The sequence below is a fragment of the Artibeus jamaicensis genome, unplaced genomic scaffold (genome assembly GCF_021234435.1).
Source record: "Artibeus jamaicensis isolate MK-2021 breed Jamaican fruit bat unplaced genomic scaffold, CSHL_Jam_final contig_603, whole genome shotgun sequence".
NCBI classification, from domain to species: Eukaryota; Metazoa; Chordata; class Mammalia; order Chiroptera; family Phyllostomidae; genus Artibeus; species Artibeus jamaicensis.
This window is the reverse complement of record NW_026521904.1, coordinates 5,904,515-5,924,619: the sequence shown is the minus strand read 5'-3', so window position 1 is coordinate 5,924,619 and position 20,105 is coordinate 5,904,515. Positions and strand designations below refer to the sequence as shown.

The following is a 20,105-nucleotide window of genomic DNA, read 5'->3' as shown; positions in this document are numbered from 1 at the left end:
GTGCAGGTCTCAGCACGTTAAGTCACAGATCTGGTGCTAAAGGGCATGGTTTCCCGTCACACAGTGCTGCCCTGGGAGAGTACCCGTCCTTAGACCCTCTGAGGGACAGCACAGAGGGACAGAGGGGGCGGCTGGGAAGACACTGTGTAGCCTTTCTCCCACCACGTTCTGCACAGGTTTGTCTGCCAGGCCTGACGTGCTCCTCCTTTAAAGGCTGAGGTCAGAATGGGATGAGCCCTGGACTGGGAGTCAGAAGCAGAAGCCGTGTAACTCACTGCAGCTTGGCCACCTACAGGCGATGTAAACTTGGGTGCATCACGTAAACAACCCGGCTAGTTCCTCATCTAGCCCTAGGTACTTCCAGTTCTACCGCTACCTAATCTATGAAGGTACCATGTTCCCACTCATGTATTCTCAAAAGTATAAAACCACCTACAACATCAGAAGCATGAAGTACCTTCTAGGAGCCTTAAGAGGAGGGCAAATAAGAATGACAGCCGACCAGGCAGTCCATAGGGAGGGTTACTGAGGTCAAACCACTAGCTCTGGTGCCTGTCTACGGCTGAGGCTCTGGGCTCAGCCCCTGCCCAGATCTCTCGGCCTCACAGTGGTAGGCCACAAATGCTCACCTCCGAATACGTACGTGTGGGGCTTTCAAGGCATCAGCTGAAGGGAAATGAATAAGACAGAAGATGTCCTAGGCTGGTCATTAGGAGGCAGAGACTCTGGGTCAGCTCTGCCAGCTACCAGACGAACACCCAAGGCACAGCACTGCATTACTCTGAGCTCATTATTTCCTTTGGTCAGCTGGATTCAAAACTCTGAAGTCTTTTTCAAACCAATGAAAACGCCTCATGCCACAAAGGTAAATGACCCCAATTGCAACTGTGGCAGGTGTCTATTCGTAGAGAAAAGACTGTAGAACCAGGTTATTGCCCCTCATCTAAGATTCTCTGAGGATTATTAAAAATGAAACCAAAAGTTCTAAAATGAGAAAAAATTACAGTATATTTAAACAAGAGCACTTCTTTGGAGAAATCAAGAAATTGCCTATACTGGTGACTTACTATTGATCTCTTTTTCACTTTGGGGGTTTGTGTAAAATAACTGGGTAACAATGGAAGGGTAACAGCAAGTCAAGTGCCTAGGGGACAATCAACCCAGCTGTCACCCAAGTGAATAGCGGATGAACTATGTCACCAAAAGGGTGGGATGACCCCAATTTACCACTGTGGTTATGACTCCCAGGGTCACGAACTCAAAGCAGAACAAGCTTCCTGAAGACGCCCAGTCACGATTCCCTCGTAAAGGTGAAACCAGACTGAGTTTTACTCACAAGAGAGGCCAGGAAGATTAATGGCAACGTTAACACAACGAAGCTGTTTCATCCAAGCCAGAGGTGTCCCTGGGCACTCAGAGCAGAAGCACAGCAGAAAAGATTAAATCAGACTAAAACCATCAGCAACCTTGATGAAATGAAGTGAAAGGATTGTCGAATATTCCAAGGGCAGCATGCCAAGACCCTGTGAAACTTCCATTTCATGTCCTGTGCCTCTGGAATTCCTAACCTCACCTCCAATGGGGATGAATGAATGATACACAATGCTCTCCAGTGCCTCTATTCCAATCGGTGCACTGACATGACTATCTGAGTCCCAAAAGTTTGCCATAAAAACAGACTCCCTAAGCAGCACATTCAGACTACTTCATTCGTGAGTGTGCCCCTGAAAAAAGCTTTCCGGATAAGGCAGAGGCGCTCAGACCTCAACCCTCTACGATGGGTCCCTCCTCCCGGGACCTTGGAGCTACCGAATTAACACACACACTGGGGTTTGGGGAGCCCCACCCTTGTCTCTGTGGCTGGGACTACTGTTGCAGTGGGCCCAGGGAGGAAAAGCAGGGAGAATGAAACAAAGATCGTGTGCACTCCCACCCCTGGACCCCCCCCTCTCACGCAGTGATGAGCCCCAGTCCAATTTCTAGCAGTGAAGACCGCCTGTCTAGCTGGGCCAGCGCCCCATTCTTCCAGTCAAATCTGCACAGAAATTCCATTCCACGTGAGTCGAGTTCCCTCACGCTGCCCAGTCGAGAGCTAGGGTAAAATTAGGAAGGCTGGCATAAACATCGGTCTGCAGCCCTACATCAGTGGCATAGAGCTTGAAGCTGCTTCCGGTCGGCGGTGCCGGGACCTGCCACTTTCAGGGTCTGTGTACCAGAATGAGGACTTTATCATCTCCGGCTACAGACCTTATCATCCAGCAGTCTGTAGAGACTGGAGAACTCCTCGTCATACTTCTCCTTCTCCTCTGCGGAGATGCCGGCCACAACGGGGGCAATGTTGTCGATGATGGGGGTGTTATCACAGGGCTCCAGGGTCTTCTGGTCCTTAGCACTGACTTGTTCATCCTCGGGCACAGCTTCTCCTGGAACACACAGCCGAAAGGAGTTGGGGATGGAAGAAATTCAGCATGTAAGCCTCCAGGAAGAGTTCTAAAAATAGTCACTCCCGTGAAACATACACAGAGGACACAATAAAGAGCTGTCGTAGAGAATTGTAAAGAATGTGGTTTGTATTCTTTCTATTTGACAAGAAAAGTCACAGTGAATTGACAAAACTGGTTCTATCAACCACACAAGCTCTTAACTAATCCACCTTGCAGCAAAACCCAGAATTTTTTCTGCATACACTTTCCTTTTGAGGAACATGCTGGGGCTTTACTAGAATCGTATTCTCTCTAGTGACTGATTCAAAGGGAAACAGACCTCTGTGGCATCCTAATTACCCATTAATTAGGTTACTATTTCATTAATGGAAACAGCCACATCAAGGAACAAATTTGCCATTGTTTAATAGAACACCGCAGGGCCCACGTCCTGGATTCGAGCTCCCTGAATCCCAAGCAGGAAGCCAGGTAGCCATGGAGCCAGGGGTTCTGACTGACAGCGCACAAACCCACACGTCACTATCAACCACCCTCTCCTGCAGGGAGTCGGAATTAATTGGCTCTGCTGGAGAGCTCAAACAGAATAATTTCCTGTGATGTTGGGCTGTCCCAGCAAAGAAAACGCAGCCAACCTAGCATATCACGCAGAGACGTTGCACACCACTTCACGTTCTGCAGCATAGTGCTGCTGGGCTTTTCCAAAGAAGCATCGTTACCAAGCCTGACCGGGCAAGCTGAGGAAAAAGGTAATGTTTGAAGTTGGCCAATGACTATCCGCCACAAGAAAATCACCTTGCGAAGACAGGCTGCCTCCAACGGATTCTATGAAAACCGCGTGGCCCAGCTGAGCCTCTCAAATATCTTCTTGGAAAGCAAACCAGAACCTAACATACTTTCCCCGTCACAGTGTTTACCATCAACTTCACACTCAGTGTGCTACGATCGGTGAGCGTTTGCACGTTCCAGGCTCTGCTCCACTTAGCCCATAAAATGCAGTTTGTGGAAATTTCCCAGGAAAACTGCTCTGAGTCAGAGGGAAGTTCTCAAACAAACAAAAACAACAACAAACCCCGACAGATGGAGACCCTAACTGGCGGCCTCATTAACAGTACAGACCATGCCTCGAAGAACCCCGCCGAACACGGTCTGTATTTATCTCGATGCAAACAGAACCATTTGTGAGGGTTTGCTTTGCTGCTTAAGATTCCATTATCGGACCTGATAATCACAAACTGCCTTCACGTCACATAAAATTAACACCCAGTGATCTCACTTTTGTATCACAGTTCCGTTTCACGCAGAAATTTGAAGCAAAACCTGGAATAAACTCTTACTTTCCTGAATATAAAACTGAGCCAACACTTTCTCCTTCTAAAGTTCAACTAGACTGTACTGTGCTCAGACCCTTTCCTAAAACTACTGACCTGAAACAGAACCAAAATACCAGAGGAGCCTCTGAACCGAACCTGAACCAAATCAGTATTTCATTTGATTCCCCGCCCGGATTTAAAACGTCTGTCAGTAACCTCAGTGTACAGACTGAGTTCCACCCAGTTAAAGGAGCTACGTTCTCTGCAGTCTGCTAAATCCCTGGGCCGTAAAAGCAATGCCATGTTCTAATTTGTAAGAATTATTTTTTGCTTTAAAAAAATATATAGATCACATACATTTTCTCCTCATCACAGAGCACACACAAAACTCAGAATTCCTCCTTCATCCCCGCCTCCCAGTTCCATCCCCTCTCCAGACAAACCCACCACTGACACTTGGGGAAATGTCCTTTCCCTAATCGGTCACGGCCACGTTTCCGATGTTTCAGTCCTGGCGTAGGAAACTTGTGAGCACAGCCATCTAGCTCAGTAGGAATTTGCTCTTCCAGTTTAAGATGATGGTGAAATTCTTAACTGCGCTAGACAACCCAGCCAGAATGTAGGCAGTCATGCTAGGCGCACTCACCCCAAGTCCAGAGGTGAGATGCAAAAACACCTGGAACCCTTGCATTCTTGGGCTTGAAATGGCCAGAGCAGTAGTGATACATCGTGAGGCTGGTGTGAGCTAAGGGGGCTACCCAGTGCGTGTTTCAATCTACCCATGCAGGCAGGAAGCAGGGGCGAAACCCCATAACCTGGTGGCAGGGGACCCGCTCTAACAAACATCACAGGTTTCGCTCCCCTTGAAGCTGCTCCCTTCTCCCACTGAGGAATTACGGCAGCACGGGGAGCCGAGGCCGTCCCAGACCAGGGAGGTTAACGAGCCAGCCAACGCTGACACGGGGTGTTTCCGGTGCTGTGGCCAGACCCTGAGCCACGCACGCAGTCCTTCCGCAGGCTGAGTTAGCCACAAACCCACCGCCTGCTCCACCTCTTGGTCTGCTTTTTATAAAGGAGAGAAAATAATAATGCTTTTGTTCTAAAGATTAATTAAAATGATAAAAAAACATTTGTAAAAAACATGTAAGTCATCATTTGTTTTAAGTCTGTCTCTTAACCCTTTCTGTCCCTGACAAATTGACAACTTTTTTCAGGCTCTGCAGATAAATTATTATTTTTAGTTATTCTGAAATTAGTGTTTCTGGGGCCTTCACAATACCTTTGTGGTTAGAGTTCGTTTTCAAAAATAAAACACAAGATAGCTATGCAAGCCCCTTTCAGGTTTAATTTTATTAAGACAATATTTGAAACCTACAGATTTTCTGTTCCTCTTGAAGAATTCTCTGAGTGCAAGCATCAGCACGTCCCCCCACAAGCTACATCTAAACAACGAGCTCTTCCCAGTCTATATTCTAAAGGTCAGGTAGTCGGGATAATTTCCTGCAGCAACCGTTCAGGCCGAGAAGAACAAAGCGGCAACATGCAGAACAAAAGCAGCAGGCGCCCTCGGGAGAGCACAGCCCCTGCCCACAGAGGAACCGAGGGCTGGCTCTCCCCAGCCCCGCTGCCCTTCAAAGGACGAGAAAATGACTTCCAGGAGCGTCCCTGGTAACTATACCGTCCGGCTCCCAAACACGTCTGGGGATTGTAAATTCCCAACACCATGCACGACCTGACACCAGGCAATCTGTCTCCATGGCAATCTCACCACTTTAATCGAGAATATTCCCTGCACTGCAGCCTGAATCTCTTGAGAAGCCCCCACGAGGTGATTACGGAGTAACTGATTGTAACGAGGAAGACAGCTGCAAACAAACCCGGAGAAATAATGCCCCGAAACCCAGGTATGAGGGAACAGAAAAAGGATTACCAAATGAAGATGAGCGTGTATTTTTAGTCTCCTTCTTTGCATTAGCAGCAAATTTCTCCCAGTTTAGCCCCCTAGGCTTCATACCTGCTGTCTGTAGGGAAAGAGCTCATAATATGGTGAAGCGTCTGATTTCCCAGAATGAAAGCTTCCCCTCCCCTCTAACTAGAAACCTTCTCTTCTTTTAAATCAGGATCCTGGCATTTCCTATTGTCGGTTGTAATTACCTTGAAGAACTAAAAGATCTGTGTGTACAGAGCAGCATTCACTTGGAGCACACCTATAAAGCTGGCAGAGCATTTTCATTATAAAATGAAAACCCCCGGGGGGCATAAATAACATTTCTACAAAAAGTAGAAATCTGTCAATTGCAATAAACAAGAATGACAGACTAATCAAAAGCTCTCGTTAGGACTATTAGTTAAGAACTAAAACAGGCTTTTCGATTTTGTGTTTATTCAAAAAAAAAAAAAAAAAAAAAGAGAGAGCGAGAATAGCATTAGACTGCCAGTAATTCATTAAAATTTCACACATGAAATAGCAACGAGCTAGTTACCCTTTTCATAAGTCGAGTCCCCACACCCTCTGGAGGACCTAGAAAGGTAAGCGCATTCTCCCCGCAACTCCAGGACCGAGATTCGCTGGGCGCTCATAGCTTCCACCAGAAACCACAGCAAATCTGGCAAAGGGGGTGCTTTATTTTAATACCAATTAAACAGGCCTAGTGGCAGACCTAATGGTAGGTAATTTCTATATCAAAGAAACTGAAAGGAAATCTTTAAGTCACCAGATGGGTAAGAGCAGCTGGCTACAAGATGTCATTACATAAATGTGAAGTTAAAAAAAAAATCAGTCCTTTATGGGATTATTTTGCACGCAAATAGCATCTTTCTCCCTAGTTCCTAAAAATATTGGAAGCAGCTTAAGACATTCTCTAGTCCCTTCTAGAGTAATTGTCTAGTAAACTGGTCACCCAGTACTCTGCACCCTCTTTACATTCCTGACTTCCCGAGTCGGCCGTTAACATTCTCCTAGCAGTCAGGAGTTCTATCAGCGTTCGGCTGTGCTCTCAAAAGAATCAAGAGAGCCTAACAAATTAGCTCTTGCAAACGAAATGCTAACTTCCAAGCATCTACTGCAGTAATTATGAATCCGGGGGGGGGGGGGCGGCATCGTCTACATATTTAATGCTAAAGGAGCAAATCGCCCAACCCCGGAGGCCGCCTAGCTTCACAAAGCCCCAATCAGACCCAAGGTTACAGATTTAACTCATTAGGGCATCCAGCCTGCTGGCCTGGCAGGTTTTAAATCTGAAGAACAAATCTGCTGGAGAGACTGCCGATTTTTCCATGCCTCCTCTGCCTGTGATGAAATAATTTTCTTGCGTGACTTCAGCAGATGGGGCACATCTACATCTACGTCGTCACTGAATATTGTACTGTATTGGAGAGGCTGCAGTCATGCCACATTGTCAGGTCGTTTCTCTGCCCTCCTTACACGGGGACACTCAGGGCCTCCTTTTCTGATGTAAGCCCCAAAGTTACCATTTTTCAAAGGGCAAAAGTCAAAGACATCTCTGAGAAGAGGGCCTGTGTGAAAGCTAACCTGGCAGCAACAGGGCAGTGCGGGCCTGCCCAGCCCCCTCGGCACCGCGACTCCAGTCGTTCCCGCCCCCCCCCCCCTGCCCCGCCAGTCCTGTGTGGTCTTCTCCGGGACAGCGGGGTGCAGAGCCACAATTTACTCTGAATCCAACTGCCTAAGCCTATCCCCATTTCTGGGGTTGCTCGAGCCCTTTCCACACATATGATCAACAAGCAACAGAACTGGAAAAAAAACCTCATTTCTGACAACGGCCCACTGTATCTATCTGTCCTTAAGCAAGTAGGCTGACCAATTTCCATGAGGCTAAAGTTGCCAAGAGCCTTCAGATTCGAGAGAAGAGTGTCACTAGATTTCAGCCCACAAGGTGTCACTAGCAGACAGTGGTGGACACGTGTTGTTTTCCAGCCACTCAACACCCATTCTCTTAAAAGCACCCCAACTTCCCTGGGAGGAATTAGCACCCCCGATGACGGCAGTCTGGGACAGACGACACGTCAGCGTCCCACCCTTCCCCAGAGAAAGCACAGCGCCCAGCACGGATCTCCCTTCTCCCTCGGGGCCCCTGGGTCTCAGACGCAACACAGTGCGAGGATGAGACACACGCACAGGGGATTCACTCTAGGTGTGCCCCCGCATGAGCCCTGTCGATGTTCCCCGATGTCTGTGTCTCTGCGGCAGTCCCAGCTTCACGGTCTGACACTGGGCCCCAGTTCTTTTGGTTCTGGGAGTCATCCTAGCCTTCTAATGCCAATTCTTTCTGTCTGAGTCAGACAGAGTCAATTCCTATCGCTTGCAACCCAGGGACCCTCAGTGGGCAATAAAACAAGGAGAGTGAGTGGCTCTATTCATTCCTTCTTTAGAGAAGCAAGGTGTGGCCTCTCCTTAAGCCACAGGCACGTGCCCTAAGCTATCCTGCCTCAATCGCAAGGGCAGAAATGAATTAGGTTTAGTGTAATGTGCACCTTGTGAAGCACGGGCCACATTCTGAGGATCCACATCCTACTCTGCCCAGAGGAGAAGACTGCCGGGCTTGCATTCTCAAGTAGCCCAGTAAGCTACGAAGAAGCGTTGAAGAGGGTATGGGGGGACAGCCTACAGGCATGTAACAGGGACAGTGTTTCCCAGCTTTTGACTGGCTTGTATGGGGAATGCTCTCTCCTGTGGCACAGGCCCTTCACTGCTAAGTGTATGAGGCAATACCTCCCTTCGTGCATTCACACTACCTGCCTGGACCCGATCTGCTGTTGAGGCATCATATTACTTTACTTCTCCTACTCCTTTGAGCTCCTATCTCATTCTATAGCAAAAGCAGAAACGCATGCGCGCACACACTTATTTTCCTGCTACACTCCGTCTCTCTCACTTTCCCACAGCTGGAGAACAGCAGGGCAGCCAAACTTTTAAATTGTAAACACACTATGCAAAGAAAGAAATCTGTTTCCCAAGGAAGAGCACATACTATTGATGCTGCTCTTTTAATGTGTTCAGACCGAAATGTGGAAATACCAATACCCAGGAATCCCTGAGGTCCACTAAGTAGCTGCCTCCTACAAGTTGAGAACCAACGTGCGTGTGAAATCCCAAAACAATGTTGGAACTATCCTGTCTCTTTGGTTTTGGTGGAAGGCACTCCACCTATCAAATCCCAGTTCTCCAGTGGACACACACCGGCCATGCTTTCATGACTATGAGGACTTCGAACTGATACACAGGGACACTGCTGAGGTCCCTTCTTTTCCCGTGCGGTCCACCTAACTGGCTTAAACAAACAACTAGGCCAAAGTGCAGGCTGCACAGGAAATGCACCTCGTGGGCAAGCTCCCTCTGTTCAGGCCCCAGCTCTACTGACCACACAGTCGTCTCAGGAGAGACTCCTAACCTGTCGAAACCACAGCTACCTGAGGACTAAACACCCAGCCTAAGAAGAGAAAAGAAAGGCTGGGATTTTTGCTACCTGTGTGATGTCTAGTTAATCCTTGAAATAGACCTTCACTCACAGCTGGTCAAGGGACTACTCCACCAACCTGAAATTTATATCACTACAGTCGGCTTTCTGTATTCAAGAACTCTGGCTTCCGGCTCTGGCTAGTGTGGCTCAGTGGATTGAGTGCCAGCCTGAGAACCAAAGGGTCACTGGTTCAATTCCCAGTCAAGGCACATGCCTGGGTTGTAGGCCAAGTCCCCAGTAGGGGGCGTGTGAGAGGCAACCACACAGTAATGTCTCTCTCCTTCTCTTTCTCCAGCCCTTCCTCTCTCTCTAAAAAATAAAGTAAATAAAATCTTTTAAAAAAAGAGAACAACTTTGGCTTCCAGAAAAATCACCTTTAAAATGCATACGTTAGCTTGGAAGGAAAGGAGAGCTCTGCGGATCTCCCTGCTCCCATCGGCTGTTCAGTGACGACCTGGTAACAGGAGGTGGGCATCTCCCTGTTCTCTTCTTCTCTATTCTCTTGCTATAGTCCACAGGGACCTCATCCCTACCTATACCTACAACTGCTCCCTCTAGTTCAGGTAGCTCCTCTATCTCCAGAACCTCAGACCTAACTTCTTATTTGATACTTTTACCTGGAATGTTCCACAGGCAACCCAGAGTCCCCTATTCATCTTCCTTGTCTCCAGTCTTGTTCTCTGCTGCTTCCTTTCTCAGTGCATGGTTCTGCATGGTTCCAAAGGCTTCCTTTCCCAGTGCATGGTTCTGCCCTCCACCCAACTCAGCAAGTCAGAAACCTGACACACTCTTTCCCTGGAGCCAACTCTTCACCAAGCCCCGTCACTCCATCTCCCACAGACCCCTCTTTCCGATGCCCTGTTCTTCACAATTTGGCTACTGAAGCCTCGCCTCTGGAAGCCCATGCTGGCTCCTGGCCCTCCTCCCACCCTCTCCAGTCCCGTCTCCAACACGATCAATGGATCTTCAAACAAGTATATCTGACCATGTATCTATAGTTCAATATCGCCAAATGGTTTCCCACGGCTTCCAAAATAATGACCAAAACCCTGAACAAAGGGCTGCACAGCCCTGCAAGGCAGGCCTGCCTACTCCTCCCGCCCCTCCCAAGCCGTGCTCCCCCAGCCCAGCTCTCCACACTGGCCTCCCCACCCCCGTCCCTCAGGGACACTGTGAACATGGCTGCCCCCACCCCACCCTGACCCCCACCTTGCACCTATTTCACCTGTTTCACTCAGATCCGATTCACTAGGTTGCTTGTTGGGGAAAACCGACACTGACTTCTTGTCAAGGTCAGGACCCCCCGCTGTAATAACTTTTAGCACCTTTACCCTCCCTTTTTGGCATGGAGCACAGACCACCACCGCACGCTCCTGGATTCTGGATGGAGTCTACTTCCCCCTCCAGACTGTAAGCTGGTGAAGGTAGAGTCCATGTCCGACTGCTGACCCTTTAGCCTCCAGCACTGCCTCATGTTTACGTAACGTACATTGGTGGAAGGCCACCATGTGCCAGAAATCATACACTAGTTTCCCCAACTTATGGAACTTAAAAAGGGATCTCACCCTATAGGGCATGAACAATGGTGAATTTCTGAGTATATCTGCAAGGTGGTGGTACAAGCAGGTAAAATGATGCCTAGTGCAAAGTCCAAGAACAGGCGGAGAGCGCCCCAAAGAGATGCGAGGCACGAGGTGCGTCAGGTGAACAGGGGAGTGGGCAGAGCCGGAGAACAGCGCCGACTGAGGGAGGGCGGGCCGAACAATCAGAGCTTGGCGAGGCACAGGGAAGAACAGAGGAAACAAGGTCTGTGCCCACTCCACGGCATTTCTAAGGCCAGTCCTCCCCCCCTTTACCAAAAGGCTTTACTGAATGTTCCAGTCACCCAGCAGAGAACTGACCCAAGAGGATCCCAGAAATAGAACAAATTTCACAGGGCCGCTCCCTGCTTTGCCAAGCATCACTCCCCACTCTCCTGCTCCTGCCAAATCACAAGGAATCATCCACCAGCCGCAGGTGCTGAGTTAGTCAATTATTCTAGCAGCTTTCAAAACACATATGCAGCTAGAAAATCTCCCAAAAAGAAAAGAATCGTGTTATTTAGGCTACTAGGTCATTTCTTGAACCTCTCTTGAATCCTGGTTTGTCATGTAATTGGTTTCAATTGAACGGCAGCTCCCTGACACCCCACCCTTCCTATCAAAAAACTGTGGCAAACATCACCACAAAACGATCTGCTGCCATCTCTGCAGTCTCGGACAGGCGGGCTGCCTCCTGACCCTGCACGGCGGCCCCCAGGCCCCTGCACTCACCCAACACGGAGGCCCGCTGCCGCGCCTGAAATCAATCGACACTGAACATGGCAGCGAAGAACCCGGAGAATCATCTCCGACTCTCCACTGTCCCCCGACACGCACCAACCTACCTTAACGCAGTTAAAACAATAAAAATAAAAAGACTTCTACCTTCTGACTTCCATCACAATGCTAAAACCACTGAAATAAGCTGTCTGCACTTAGATTTGGAACCCCTCTTCAACGCCTCACCCGCAGCCCACCTACCCTCTGCATGTCACGCTGAGACATGCTCTCTGAGTAGAGGAAAACACAGAGAGTGCTTTGGGGAAAACGAAAGACTAGTCACGAAACGAGCCTTTAAGACTCCGTTTTAGCACCAAGCGTCTGCAGGAGCCCTCTATTTCTGGCCTGGAAGAAGCAGAGCATGAGCAAGAGTTGGGAGAAAAAAACAGCAAATATCTACCAGAGGGGACTTTAACCTCAAATCAACTAGGAAACTTGCAAAGAGAGAATGGCATTTTTCAGTTAATCACAGCAGTCTGAAGCACCAAGTCTCGGGCACTGCCCTCTGACCTGCACATATGGCTTCCAGAGAGTGAATTACTGTCACAGACAGAGGGGCATCTCGATGGAAATGGATCAAGGCAATCTTGCAGACAGTCACTGGCCCACACTAAGAACAGACAAGTGACAGGCAGGGTGGGGCGCCGTGTGCTCGGAACCGGGAAGACCTCTGCCTGCTCACGCGGCTGCCGCAAGGCAGGACCCAGCTCCCCAGCACCCCTCTTTCCCGTGTGTCCCGGGGAGCCAACAGCCGTGGAACACGGGAGCACACGCTCGTGCCCCCCTCTCCCTCTCCCTCCTTCCTCACCGTTTCTCCATCTGTTTAGCTCCATCTCCAGATGCTGGATAACATTCTTCAAAGTCTTGTTTTTCTCTTTCTCTTTTTCATATTTCTTTTTCCATTCTTCCGCCGTCAGTTCCAGGTTCACAGAGACTGTATTCTTGATCGTCTTAGCCCTGAGGTTAAAAACATAAGGGAAAGATTCTCAGCACACCTATTAGCATTAGCTAAATCGTAAATATGTTCCTTCCACATCAAAAGATGGGGCCTGGGGAGCCAGAGGGACCCTGTGACTCTGCACCCGCCACCCTTCCCCTGCTGCACTAACGGCACCGCTTACTCCCAAGGCTCCAAACTCACCTTTCCCTGTCCTCCTTTCCCTCTACATCCAATGGGTTTTCAGTTGAATTGTCTCTCAGGGTCACCTCTCTCTCTGTTCCCCATCCCCATCGTGATCTGTGTTCTCAGGTGTGACTCCTGGTTAGAGCCTTTTTTCAAGTATTCACTACTCTCCGTCAAGCATCTTCGTACCACTGCCAGGTTCCTCTTCTTAAATAGAGTTTCCTTTCAACTCAACTAACGTTTATGAAACACCACATATACCAAAACAAATGAGACTGAGTCTCTGGCCACTTAGAGCCTGCGGTCTCTCCCACCAATAACACACACACTGGAATAACACACCCATCTTTCTCACACCACCTGGAGTCATCCCTGATGTGCCGAACACGCGTCCACACGTGCCTCCTGGCCCAGGGGGCACCGCCCCGAGTGAGGCTGGCCAGGTGAAGCCCTGGCTCCCTGCTGAGCATCCCCCATCAGAGCCAATTTTTACCATGGAGGGATGGAGGGCCACTGTCCTCAGGTCATCCCATTTCTCATGAAAAGCCAAAAGTCAAGATTTTTGTGTCTCTCGGTGTATAACAATTTTTCAAAATATGTGAGACAAACATGTCTGAAAGCCACCAATTTGCCACTGCTAACACAGAGGTGCAGTGACTGGTTTGGGGCACATGCTGGTGTGGGGGAGGGGATGATGCTGGGGTGGTGTCTGGACAGCAACTCAAGGGGGCAGTTGGTGAGAGCACAGCAACGGCAGCTCCAGCTTTTCCTAATGCAAAAGCCTGACTGGTTACGTGTAGCAAGGAACACACAGGCAGATACGTCAAATTAAAAAGAAAACTGACTATGGCAGAGTTCCACTTACTCCTCTGTCTTTACGAAGGTACACACTTCATTTCAAGGATGCAGCAGGGCCCTGTTTCACTGGCTGTGGCCGTCCCTGTTTCCCACCCCTCCTCGTCCCTCCTCGCCTGGCTGTCACACTTGCTAGCACTGCCTGACACGTAGCTCGGGCCAGTGACTGCTGCCGTCAGATGCCGTGCTGGACGGAGTTTGTATTCCAGTGAAGGAAGTCAGCAGTCCTTACCAGCACTACAGATCTCATTCCAAAAATTAATTCCTAAAGCAGACAACTAAACAAGCCAACTGTCAAAAGAGGAGTTGCATGATTTCAATGGAAGACTCCACTTAAGACTTAGTATAATTCTCCCTCGTGCGCTGTAGCTTGAGGCTGCTGTCCCCAGAAGTGATTCAACTAATTTTTCAAACAGCAGCGATTTTATTACCACTTTAAAGCCACTGCCAGGTTGACACTCTCACCGCGCCTTCTAACATCCTCAGGCGGTGTCGTGGATGTTTCTCAGATACAAACACGGCAGCATCCATTATCAGCTTAGAGTGTCAGAAAGTGAAAAATAACCCACGGCTCTAAATGCTTGTGGACATCTAAGGGTGCTCTTCGAGGTGACTAAGTCACAAAGAGTCTCTTGGTATTTTCTAATGACACTACAAAGAGAGAAATAGAGACTCTCCACTGTGCTCGGGCAGGTTTAGCCAGGAGCACATCGTAGTGAGCAGACCCAGCAGGGTTATCACCGGTGCGACTGGTCTTCATGTTCAAGGTTCTTTTCAGCTGTCCAGGAACTTACGTTTGTCCCACTTCTGTAGTAATCAGGGTCCTGGCAGGAACCAGATGGCCCACTCAAACTGTTTGACTTGGGAAGTTTAACAGGGGCCTGGGAAGGGTATTGGGAAGTAACAAAAGATGATGCATACCCCCCATTAGCTATGGGGGCAGCCGTGACCACCCTTAGGCTGAAGGAGGCCCAGAGGGAGGGAGCGAAAGGAAGGCTGCCCCCTGGGAGCAGTAACCAACCGCCTTTAGTCTAGGGACACAAACAACCCAAAGTGACCCTACAGGGAACGAGGCAAGAAACTGATACCCTGACCCCATGCTCCTCTATCCTTCTGTCCATGTTCCTCCCCGACCAGTCCAACTTCACTGGAAGCCAGAGGCAAGGGAGACCACTGTACTTCCCTAAACCGGTCACTGCCCCAGGGCCCAGAGCAGAGCACAGACTGGACAGACACAATCCAGGGGAGTGGACGGAAGACAGCCCAGCTCCTATCTGGAACTCAGAACTCGGGTAGGAAACCCTGCCCCGTGCCACTGCCCTAGGATTCACTTGTACCTCTCTAACCACTAAAGGCCGAACATAAAGAAATCAGACAGCACTGATAGGGAAAGATGTTGATTCTCCTAAAATTGTCCTGCAGATTTAAAATAGCCTCAAATAAAATCCCAGGAGATTTAAATGGAGGTACAGAAATGAATACGCAGATCCTAAAATATATTAGAGAAATGAAAAAAGTCAAGAAAACCAAAGACAATTTTGAAGAACAAAGTTATAAAACAGAATACCAACACATGATAAAAGCACAGTAATTAACACTAATTTCAGAAACTCTGGAATTGAAACAGAATGGATTATGCAGAGACACACTCAGCTATACAGTCATTTGATTTACAACCAAGGTGCCCATACAGTACAATAGGAATGGTCCTTTCAATATATGGTACTGGGTGGAGTGATGACCTTTATCTACTCCCCCAATATCACATCAAAATTCTATTTCAGATGGGTCACACGCATATGGAAAAAGTGTAACAATAAAGCTTCTAAAATAAAACGGGAAAATATCCGCTTCAAAACCTTGGAGTAAGCCAAGATTTCTTAACTAGGACATAAAAGAAAAAATAAATTTGACTTCATTAAAATTTTAAAATCTCTCTTCATTAAAAGTCAACATTAAAGAAGTTAAAACATAAGCCACAAAGTGGGAAAAGTTACACATAACACATGCAAGGACTTAACCAGAATAACCACTATAGATCAGTAAGGAAAAAAAGCAGACAAGCAGTGAAAAACTGGACAAAAATTTGAAAAGGCACTTTACACACAAAAAAGTGCCAAAAACACTAAAAAAAACTAAATGCACTTTTCAGCCAACACAATATATAGCCAATAGAAATGATGACATTTGTTCACCTAAAGATATGACAACCAACATCACAGTAACTTCATTTATTATAGACTCAAAATGAAAACAAATCAACTCTATCAACAGCAGATACATACGTGCATGTCATAGCTATGCGGTGGAATACTACAACTATTTAAAAAACCCTGCTACTACACCTAACAAGGAACTGAATTTCAAAGATACAACATTGCCTATAAGAAACCAGACACAAAACAGTATTGAATGATTTTTTTCACATGAAGTTCACAAACAGGCAACAGGAATCTATGCTAAAAGAAGTGGTATTATACCCTGGAGAGTTGGGCATTGACGAGAAGGGTGCAAGAGAAAGGTTTCTAAGATGAGTGGTGATTCATGTGTGTATACACACGTAAAAATTTATTGAGTTGCACACTTATGTATTTTACTATATGCATGTTATAGTCAATTAAAAATAAGTTAAAAAAGTAAACTGATGAAAAATGAAACCAAGTCAGATATATAAGAATTTCTAGATCATGGAATAAGTCTAACTAAGAGTAATATTAAATTTCTGTGTGTGGAGTTTTTACTTTAAAATTTTTTTAAAGATTCTATTTATTTGTTTTTAGAGACAGGAAAGGAGGAAGAAAGAGAGTGAGAGAAAAATTGATGTGTGAGAGATATGTCCATTAGTTGCTTCTCACACACCCCCATTTGGGGGCCTGACCCACAGCCCAGGCGTATGCCCTGAGTCACAGGCCAGCATTCAATCCATTGAGCCACACCAGCCAGAGCTGGAGTTATAATAGAACAAATATTCTCTCATCTAAGATCTCAAAACAACCTTGCAAAGTGAAATAGAGTGTCTCAGTCCCTTATTCCCGTAAGAGACCTAGAGTAAAAGGATGCGGAACATCTACAATCCCTTTTGCTGTTGACCATAAACTTTAGGGAAATTTAGAGTAAGGAGCCTCATGATTAGGTTTTATCTAACGTTGCTACTCACAGGACCCTTTCGTCCTGTGTGAAGGTTGCCGTCGGTGTGGATTAGGTGGCGAGCTGCTGCTTTTTGGCTTTGTCCACTTCAGAGCATGTCCAAGTGTCCTCCAGCTCTGACACTCTGCTCGTTTGTGTTGGAGTCTGCCATGGACTTGCCAGCTCTACCCACCTGAAGCAGCACTATATCTGGGCTCTGTCCAGCCACTCAGCATGGACCCTGGGCACTCACCACAGCCCGTGGACACAGTGCAGGGGCTCGTGAGCACGTGCACATACACACCGCCCAGCCTTGATTCCGAAAGAGTTTCAGGCTTACAAAGAAACATAAAAATCGGCAGGGTAGCAGAAATTAAGAAATGCTCTTAATAATTTTGTCTAGCTTAATTTACGTAGCAGCAATGATACCGCCTAGCTCTGTAGTTCTAGGATACTAGCTCTCTGACATAGGAAAACAAGCAGAGAATCCACAGGGGCTTACTCTGCCATAAACTTCATTCACCCTATTTATGAGTCAGTGAGTCAGTCTCGCCGTGGTAACATTTGATTAATCCAATGCAACCTGATCACTCACAAAGGAGCACAAAAGTATCTTAGGTATTCATTCCCAAAGACCTTCAGGTTTTTCACCCAGAGGCCCCCAGCTGTTTATAGAAACGGCTATTCCACAGTTACAGCCAGAGCAGACACTGAGCAAAATCCTAACCAAAGGCTACTTAGGAAAAGAACCTTAATTAATCGTAGGTTTATAACCCAACAGCAAGACCCATTTAGCACAAATGAGCCAATCTCGAGGGTATAATTATTAGAGATCCATTTTGTAGTTTTCTTTGTCTCAGCCTGCTGCAGACACACCACTTAATATATAAACTAGGTCTGCCCCAAGTATCTTCTTCCGGTAGGGAGAAACTGGGACCCAGTTTTTACAAGACCCCAAAGCTAGTGGATGTTAACCATCTTTGGAGAAGCCAGACCAAGCACCGCAGAGGTCACAGGTCGTCTTCCACCTCGATCCCCTTACAGAGAGGGGTAAACGGCAAAAGGGTGTTCACAGACATGTTCCAGACATGTTCCACTCAGGAACAGGAGGGAGACGCTGTTCCCCTGTCCCTGAGCAGTATTCTGTTACCCCTCCCCAGCTCCCCTATGTCCCTTTGTCCCTGACTTTGTAGTGTGCACGTTCAGAAGCACATGGCCAGGCTTCTATGACGGCTGACGGAGGCCATTCCCACCACCTGGGTTAAGACCCCATACATGATGACGCTCCATAGACATCCTTGTAATCTGGCACCGGAATCGACCCGGTTGAAGAAGGGAAGTCCTAGAACCACCTGGTTCACATCATTCTGCACCCTGATAAATCCCACCTCCATTAATTTCTCAGTAATTGCCTCTACCCATACTTTCTGGCCATAGTCCTAAATGATGTACTGACTATACATCACTGGAGTTTCCTCTAATCACCTTGTCCTCCATGAGGGAGCCAGGGAGATGTTTATTCTTTGTACTTCCCTACCTTCTTGTTTTCAGCATTTTCCTTTCCTCTCCAGCTCAGGACAGCACTGGCATTTAAACAAGGAGCTCCAGACAACCCCACACCCTCAATGCATACGCTGAATCTGTGATGTGTTATTCTGCACTGTGAATGGTGCGTGTAAGAAAGACCCAGATCCTCCTACTGTGAGGTAGGGGGTAGGCAAGAATCCTTCTCTATCAGTCAGTGTTCCCCAGGGGAACAGAACCAATAAGAGAGACATACGCGATGATGGAGGAGTAGAGAGATAGATACCATATATGTATCTACACACATATATATACACCCATATATCCTATGAGAGATAAGATATATCTTACATTTCTCTATTGGTCTATCTATCTAAAGAACTTAGCTCACATGACTGTGGAAACCAGCAAGTCCGGAAGCCCTGGGCAGGCCCGCAGACTGGAAACTCTGGCAGGAATTGATACTGGAGTCTCAGGGCAGAATTTCTTCCCTAGGAAACCTTCATTTTTGTTCTTAAAGCCTTCAACTGATTATACGAGGCCCGCCTCTGTTATGGAGAAAATGCACTTTACTTTCTTAAGGTTTCTTTGAACTGAGATAAGATTGATTCCCAACATTATTCAAGTCTCAGACGTGCGACATTCTAATCCACTCTCTGCACACAGTGTTGTGCTCACCACACCACAGCCAACCCCCATCACCGCTTCACCCTCCCTCCACCCCGCCCCCTGGTGACTGCTGATCTTTTGTCGGCCGCTAAGTTTGCTTTTTGTTTATTTTTTGTTGTTTATTCATTCCTTTTTTCGTTTTATATTCCACATATAAAAATTATAAAATCACACAATTGTTATTTTTCACTTATATGTGACTTATATTTCACTTAGCGTAATACCATCAAGGTCCCTCTGTGTAGTCACAAACGGCAAGATTTCTAATGTGCTTTTAATCAGTGCCAGCTAGACATTAACCACAGCTACGAAATACCTTCACAACAACTCCCGGATTAGTGTCTGATTAGTGTAGGCTGGGTCTACAGCCTAGGCAAGCGGGCACATAAACTGTCCTCACACCTTTTACCTTGCCCCGAGTCCTCGTTCACAGAGAAAATGCCCACCCTCCTTCTGGAACCCTGACTGCTATAAGACACCCTCCTGTTCACTGGAATGGCCACTGCCTGTTCAGGGAACAGAGAAATTAAGTTTTACATTTCATCTTTTGAAAAGTTCTAGTCTCCCGAGAAACATTAAGAAATGGAGGGGAATCTGGTCTCTGGTTAACAAACCTCTGTCACCCTCAGTATCTCCCCCTTCCAGAGGAACAATGAACCCTAATGGTGTTTTAGCAACAGGACCCCCAACGGGGTGATTTCGGTTTTTCTTCACTGCCGGTCACAGGTCTATTCGAGTGCGCCCACTGGCCAGGTGCTCACTCGAGCCGAGCCCTGCAGGGGACTGGGTATCATGCTCTGGTGACCGGAGCTGTGCACGCGCCCCACTCCGCCCTCAGGTCTGCCTCGTCCAGCTGCCACTAAACTGAACGTGCTTCTGAAAAACAGTGTACACAGTGGAATAACAGAAAGAATACTAGTTTCCCCGAATTATCGATTCTTTCCCCACATTCCACATACACATAAAGCATTTAAATTATTCACGCTGGATCAATCAAAAGTCTTGGTGTCAAAGAAGTGCTAATTCTCTAAACTGACTGGCCTGCCCCTCAGGCCTTGCTTTTCCCTCATCACTGCCCTAAAGGAAGGTACATTAAATAGGCTTCCAAGATAATTGGGCAATTTCGGCTCATACTTTTAAACTTATAAATATCCCTTTAGAATAGTGCTATGAAAGTACTTTGGAAGAGTAATTGAAGACTAAAAAATAAAAGGCTT

At 47.3% G+C, this 20,105-nt stretch overlaps 1 protein-coding gene across 1 annotated transcript in view; it reads right to left on the bottom strand.

Annotated features, from left to right (window-relative positions):
• The window catches only part of KIF5C (kinesin family member 5C), a 150,073-nt gene that overhangs the window by 47,433 nt on the left and 82,535 nt on the right, over positions 1–20,105 (bottom strand). The window contains exons 11-12 of the mRNA XM_053670705.1: positions 12,400–12,548; positions 2,248–2,423 (exon numbers count right to left, since the gene is read on the bottom strand). Coding sequence (XP_053526680.1) covers positions 2,248–2,423; positions 12,400–12,548 — 325 coding nt within the window. The remainder of the gene's footprint in view (positions 1–2,247; positions 2,424–12,399; positions 12,549–20,105) is intronic.